Below are 7,701 nucleotides of genomic sequence, written 5' to 3'. Positions count from 1 at the left end.
CTACTTCATTTTTTCTTGCTTATTTTTTTTTACAACCTAGCTAATATGGAAATATGTTTTGGGTAATTTCAGATATACAATGGGTGTCATATTGCTTTCCTCTTCCATGGATTGGGGAGGGACTGGAGGGAGGGAGAGAATTTGAAATGCAAAATTTCAAAAAATGAATCTTAAATATTTTTTAAAAAGCTGTTAAGTTGCAGAACAGATCCCAAGCTATGTTAATAGAGGGAGTTTCCTTTAACAATGAAAAATCAGATTTGATAAAAATAAATAAATGAATGAATAAGCCTAACAAATTCTGTACCACTTAATTTACTGGGTTGCTATGAGGGCCTGTAGAGCATTTTACAAGCCTTGAAGTGCTATGCAAAAGAGTTATTATTCTTTGGAACCATTGCCAATAGACACCAATCATGGTGGGGGTGGGGTGGTAAGAGGAGAGGCATGAACTACCCCCTGCTCCTCCCATGCTGTCTGGTACATGAGGCAAGAGGCACAATGCCAGACCTCTATCAGGGAAATTTCTCTTCTAGAAAACCAGACAATATAGCAGCCCCCTTCCCAAAGCTGCCTGAGGGAATCCTGAGCCTCACTGAAAATATCATACAAATTGCTGAAATGCATAAGAATTAACTAGTCTAGTTAAGCTACCAACAACTTTTTAACTGTCCTTCACCCTCTTTAAATATCCTGAGAAAATCACTCCTGCATATTACTCTAACAGCATGCAATGCAACTTTTCTTTGATGCTGCCCATATTAAACACATCCATGATGCTAATAATTTCTCCAATAACTATTTAAAATACCCCACTATTTTCAGCCCCCTTTTCCTTCCTCCTCTCTGGGGAGAAAAGAGAGAGAGAGTGGGGAGTGAGGGAGGGGGAGAGACAGAGACAGAGAGAAAGAGACAGAGAGAGAGAGAGAGAGAGGAGACAGAGAAAGAGAGAGAGAGAGAGAGAGTGTGTGTGTGTGTGTGTGTGTCTGGAGTTTGGCCCTTTTATGTGCCTGGAGGTAAATGGCTCATATTAACAAGAGCACAGACACTGTTCCACTGCTTGTTGGCTACTCGTTTTCTTAGCAATTTACTTACTAGTGCCTAAAGCCTTTAATTTCTTTAACTAAGAGACCACACAGCATGGACTAGTACCTCCATAACCAGTACTCTTTTCTCTGGGGTCTACCTTCTTTCATTTCTTTTGAAAGGCTGCCTACCCAGGAGAGCTGTGAGCTTTTCCAACTCACTTTCTTCCTAAAGCTTCCCTGCAGGAAGGCAAAGCAGCTCCTAATCCTTATAAACAAAATCTCCAGAACTGTGAAGCTCAGAGCAAGGGGGATATTGAGAAACCCTTCATTTGCTTCAGCTCTAATCCATGTTTAGGAGGGATTGAGGGCTTGGTCCAGGGAACCAGGCTCAAGGGATCCACATGGAACCTAACGCCAATCAAGGCAAGCTTGGAGCTGAGCTGTGAGCTACCCTCAAATTCTAGCTCAGTAGAGGCCATGATTTACCACCTACATTGCTAACCAGAAAGATCAATCTGAAGGTTGAGAGGCGGATGGATTGGATCATAACTGTAGCGAGAAAAGGGTCCAGAGGAATCATCTAATCCAAAGCCCTCATTCTAAAGATGAAGAAACTGAGGCCCAGGAAGGCTAATTATCCCAGGTCTTGTAAGTCATACAGATGGCAAGCATTAGAGATGATATTTGAACCCAGATCCTCTGACACCCAGGTTCAGAGTTCTCTACACAGTAACATTCTGATTCTTGGTCAGTGGAATCAACCCATTAACAATTATTTAGCTCCTTCTTGTGCTAGGAACTGTGTTATTTACTGGGATTATTTTCTGCCTTTCTAATCATCCTTCTTGAGTATTTCCTTTAACTGTGTCCTTTTATTTTGGGTTAATCCTTTCTTAGAGGCCAATATCTACCTGGAGATGATACGATTTCCTAAGTCCTCAGAATCAGTCAGGGCTTGCTCCGTCCTTCCTGTTCACTGGTCCTGAAGGCAGTTGAGCCTCTCATTCTGCCACGGAGAATAAAATGTGAAAGGCTGTCCCACACCCTTCTTTACTTAGGTGGTTCTTTTTACTGTAGTTGGTCGCTGCCTAGAGGCATGCCTCAATGGAAGTATTGGCTCTTATAAGTACGATATGGCCATTCACTGGAAATGTGACCTCTGGATAGCTTCTCTTTTCACACTCTTAGGGTGTCTTCATATTTTTTTCAAAATTCCCTCTTAGAGTCCCTAGCAATAGTGGCCTAGATGATCAGAAGTATCATAAGGGAAGCATAGGCTGTGATAGATGAACCAAGGAGTTTCTTCTTGGGAAACTAATCTCTTAATATCTTTCAGCTGCATTAACTTAGGACTCTCTTGATATCTTTATTATAAATACTTATATATACTATATATATATTCCCAATATATAAACTATTCTCTTAAATGAAATATATTTATGTATGTGTATATATGAATGTATTTATATATACATACACATCCATATATAAACTGCCTCTTTTGAATGAAATCTATATCTATCTAAATATAGATAGATATATTAATATACAGATATATAATTCATCAAGTTATATAGATGTATACATGCATACGCACTCCCCCTCACATAGATGTGTGTGTATGTATTTCATTTTAGACAGGCAGTTTGGAGTAGTAGATATAGAGAGGTCCTAGAGCCAAGGAGTGAGGAAGATCTAGATCCAGAGATCCTACCTTTGACATACATTAATTATGTGACTCAGGGCAAATAATTTAACCTCTCTCTGTTCTAGTTAACTCCAGGTCTACAAATTGTAGAGAAGGTGCAGACCTGTCTTAGAGTTCCCTAGACTGATGAAATAAAAATCACATCTCTATCCTCGAAGTCATGTAGACTTACAATCTTTGGTCTTTAATTCTTTCTCCTTTCTTCTTCCTTCTTTCTCCTTTATCTTTCCTTCCTCCTTCCCTCCCTCCTCCTCCTCCTCCTTCTCCTCCTCCTTCTCCTCCTCCTCCTCCTCCTCCTCCTTCTTCTTCTTTCTTCTTCTTTCTTCTTCTTCTTCTTATCTTTTCTTCTTTCACATCATTTATCACTTTTGTCCCCTTTTCCCCACTCACACAATAGCCACCATGATGCAGGCTCATATCTTTTTTTGCTTGTACTACTATACTTGTCTGCTGGCTGATCTCATGCTTTCAGATTTATTTCCATGTCAGTCTATGCTCCACTCGATTACAAAAAATAATTTTCCAAAAATGAAGGTCTACTAATATCACCTCCCACTCAGTAAAATGAAGTGGCTCTGCATGACCTCTGGGATTAAATATTAGAATCCTCTGTTTGGCTTTTGAAGACCTCCACAATATCATACCTCCTTACCTTTCCAGTCTTCTTACACTTTAGTACTTCCACACACTGTACTCCATGATGATATTGGCTTTCTTGCTGCTCCTCATAGACATCACTTCCTCTCTTGACTTTGTGTCTTTTCAATGGTTTCCCTCATGCCTAGAATGCTTTCTCTCTGTACTTCTACTTCCTGGCTTTCCTGGCCTCGTTTAGGATTCATCCAAATTCCATCTTCTGCAAAGACCTTTCTTGGTGCCTCTGGCTGCTCCTCCTTTCCCACCGAGATGACCTTTCATTTATACTGTATATCTCTCACATCTTTTTTGTTTTTTTGCTTGTTATTTTCTCCATTAGACTGTGTGATTCTTCAGTGAAGAGGCCATGTTCCTGCTTTTCCTTGTATCCTCGGCTCTTGACATAGGGCCTGGCATACAGTGAGTGTTTGTTGATTGATGGATTTCTGCAATCTTCCCTAGTTGTTCAAGTGATAGTGCCTATAATAGCAATCTTTCTAATGATTTGTTTTCAAGGTGCTAACCTAGTGAAACTCAGAAGGAGGAAATTATTGACCACATGATTATATATATATATATATATGTATGTATATACATATATAATATAAACAAATATATATATATATATCCACATATATGTGTATTTGTTGTTAAAGTAATTCATAAGGACCATTTCCTAAGGATNTATAAACAAATATATATATATCCACATATATGTGTATTTGTTGTTAAAGTAATTCATAAGGACCATTTCCTAAGGATTGTATGCATGTGCTGAGTAGAAATAATAGATCCTGGAAAATATTTGGATTTCCCAGAAATAAGAACTGCATAAGGCCTTGTGATGTGATGAAAAAAGAAGGAACCATGGGATCTATCTCTGTACCTATAATCCCTTTGAGAAATTTAGCAGTGATGGTGAGTACTCTTATATTCAGTTTTTATTAATGCCCTATTTCAATCCATGTATATATTCAGGTGGCAATTCTCCAGCTGCATGTGCCTCTTTCAAACAGACCCTGGAATTCATCTACCCTTCTCTCCTTTTCGGGGGCACGACAATGTACTAGACAGTGGGGTGCCAACATGTTCCTTTTGGGTATTGGTGACTGTCATGAGGCTCCATAGTCCCATAATGTCACATACTCTTTATACTCCTTTGTAAGCACTTTCAAAATATTTTTATTTGTCTCAGACAATATTTAAAATATTTTTACATCAGGATTCATCACTTCTATTTCTTTATAATCTTCCCATAGGGGTTAGGAATTTCTTAAAACAAAGAACATATTTTCTTCAATGATGTTGGCTGTCAATACTAATTCATTTTTTTCTGTCATGGTGTAAATCTCCAAAGGTAAAAGGAAAGATCTCCAATTTGAGGACTCTAAGTGTCCCTTGGGGTAACTTGGTGGCTCAGTAGATAGAATGCTAGGTATCAAGTCAGGAAGATTCATCTTTCTGAGTTCAAGTATGACTTCAGACACTTATTTGCTTTGTGACCTTGGGAAAATCACTTAAGCTGTTTGCCTCAATTTCCTTACTTATAAAATGATTTGGAGAAGGAAATGGTAATCCACTCTAGTATCTTTGCCAAAAATCCCCAAATGGTGTCACAAAAAGTTGAACTAAAAATAAATAAACAACTGAAAAAGACAATAACAAATGTCCCTCACATTCCCTCCACTCACACAAATTTTGTTTTGCTGAGATGAACTGATTTGTGGCCGAGAATCGAGAGAAAAACCAGACTAACTTTGTGAATGCCATAAAAATAGACTATTTTAATAGATACATAAATAAAGTGTTGATCATAGAAACAATAAAGGTGCCTAGCTTTTGCTTAGACACAACACTAAATTATTCCAGGTAACTCTTGAGCAAAATCCTCATCTCATTACATTCAAAATAATGGGTGAACGAGGTCCATTCAGATTCTTCACCTGGATGATTTCCCTTCAGTACTCTCCTCATTCCAGCAGTGCTTACAGTAACTCAGACTTTTACAGTGCTTTGTCATTTAGGAGGGTCAAATTAAAAAAAAATCTTCTACTGTTACTTGGAAAATAAAAATAAAACAATAAAAGCATCTTTGCTTGGCCATTGATGACAGCAAAATAATTATTTTGTCTCTAAAAAATAAATTAGGCTTTTTTATGCAGAAGTGCCATATTTTATTAAAGCAATTAAACAATAATTATAGTCTTTTTTTTGGTGGTGTGCTCAAAGGCCTTTTCTTGCCCTTCTTATACATGCAGGATCATATGAGGTACAAGCTGTTTCTCATATGAGACTTCTCACTTATTTTTACTGGAAGGAAAACTTCAGTGAGGCAAAAAAATAATAGCAAAACATCATCTTCTTGTGTAACACACACACACACACACACACACACACACACACACACACATCCAGCAAAAAATTAGGTCTTTTCCAAGGCCATTTCTATGGCCTTCTGTTGTGCTTCCCTAAAATCAGTGTTACCCTTTCTGCCTTCTAATCCCTTTCACACTAGCAGGATTCTCAGTGATGGTCATATCCCCCCTTCTTTACTTAAAAAAATATGGCCAATTGCAGAAATGTAGAAACTGTTATATCAACACGTGACCTTTATGAAAGGAGCAAGAAAAAGTGCTGCTTAATGGCATTTTCTGAAATGCTGCCTGTAGGAATGGCATCTTTGGTATGAAGCAGAAGAAAGTTCTTGACAAGGCTGTTTGTAGAGGGTCAGGAAGGCTGAGGTCAAGTTTGAGACTGAGGCTGCTCTGCATTGGCACCATATGAGAAGAGATCTGAGGTTTTCAGGCAGCCTTATTACAGAGCTGGCTTTGACAGTTTAGATGGGAAGAAGTATGGGGCAAAGTAAGGTTGGATTTAAGTTTCATCCAACACTCTGTTTTATGATTACCCACGAGTAAGGTCTGGCTGGCAATTTAGAAACTCTTCTTTTTTCCGCTGTTTTTTCTTCTTGGTTTTACTTTTTTTCTGCTTTTTTTCAGCTTTGTTTTTCCCTGGTTTCCTTTTCTTATCATCTTCTTTGTACCATGGCCCCCAGACCCCTCCATTGAGCCTTGGGTTACTCCTGGGGTCTTTGGGCGGGTACCTGACAGGGACTGCAGTTTTATTGAACTGAGACAGTCTCTTTAAAAGCTTCTTCACGATCCCTGGATACTTACTCGAAAGGTCTACTCGCTCATATGGGTCAGCTGTGATGTTGAAGAGCCAAACGCTTTTGCCAGCGGACCAGGAGATCCGTTCGTTATGCCACCGATTGGGTCCGGCGTTGCTAAAAGACTGAGGGGGGACCCAGTCGCTATAGCCCGGATTCCCCGTCAACAATTTCCAGTGTTGTACCCTAATTGCTGACTGTATAGCTGTGTTCCAGATCCCGAAGCCCGCTGCCCAAGAGCCATTTTTGGCTTTGGTGTAAATGGGATCAATGTTGTGCAAAATGTCCACTCGTGGAGAGCGCCGACCTTCACTTATGGTCTCCCAGATGTCATAGCCGTCTAACTGAGTGTCCTCATCGATCCAGCCTTCGGCCAGTGTGATCAGCGTGGGGTACCAATCTGTGATATGAACGAGTTCTTTACATATAGTTCCTTTGTTTTTCAGGAGAGGACTGTGAACGAAGCCGACGGCTCGGATTCCTCCCTCCCAGTAGGTTCCCTTGCTTCCCCTGAGAGGCCAGTTGCTTCCTCCTGCCATAGGCTGTCCTCCGTTATCTGAAGAGTAGATAATGATGCTGTTGTCATAGAAACCATACCTCTTTAAAGCCAGGGTCACATTGTTGATGGCTTCATCCAAGCACGACAACATGGCAGCGTATCTCCTCCGGTTAATGTTGATAATGGATCTGTAATGTTCAAAGTACTTTCCTGGTGCCTGCAGTGGGGAGTGAACAGCTTGGTAGGCAATATATAAAAATATAGGTTTCCTAGGGTCGTGAGAAGCTAAAATCTGCTGCACTTTATGAGTGTACATTTGTGTTGAGTAGATGCCATTATCGTGGTCCCAAGCAGCATTGTCATTCTCATATAAATCATACCCACACATCCCTGGGCTGTCACATTTGTAGTGTGTATAGTAATCGCCGCTTCCCAGGAGGGAGCCAAAAAAAGTATCAAATCCTCTCTTGGTTGGCATGCATTCTTTCCTATAAAACCCCAAATGCCATTTTCCAACCATATGAGTTGAATAGCCAACTTCTTTTAGTTTCTGAGGTAGTGTCGCATTATCCAGAGGTAAGCAGTTGGGCTGGGTAGGTCTTATGATAGAGTGCTGAAGCCCGGTGTGAATCTGATACCTTTGAAAAAGAGTTAAAGAAAA

At 39.8% G+C, this 7,701-nt stretch overlaps 1 protein-coding gene across 1 annotated transcript in view; it reads right to left on the bottom strand.

The window, feature by feature from the left end:
• Positions 1-5,804: 5,804 nt before the first annotated feature.
• ARSJ (arylsulfatase family member J) overlaps positions 5,805-7,701 on the bottom strand; it is a 132,274-nt gene continuing 130,377 nt past the window's right edge. The window contains exon 2 of the mRNA XM_044680029.1: positions 5,805-7,678. Coding sequence (XP_044535964.1) covers positions 6,277-7,678 — 1,402 coding nt within the window. The 3' untranslated portion in view covers positions 5,805-6,276. The remainder of the gene's footprint in view (positions 7,679-7,701) is intronic.

This window comes from Gracilinanus agilis, chromosome 6 (assembly GCF_016433145.1).
Source record: "Gracilinanus agilis isolate LMUSP501 chromosome 6, AgileGrace, whole genome shotgun sequence".
NCBI lineage: Eukaryota > Metazoa > Chordata > Mammalia > Didelphimorphia > Didelphidae > Gracilinanus > Gracilinanus agilis.
Note: the sequence above shows the minus strand (reverse complement) of the source record. Positions and strands in the feature narration are given on the sequence as shown.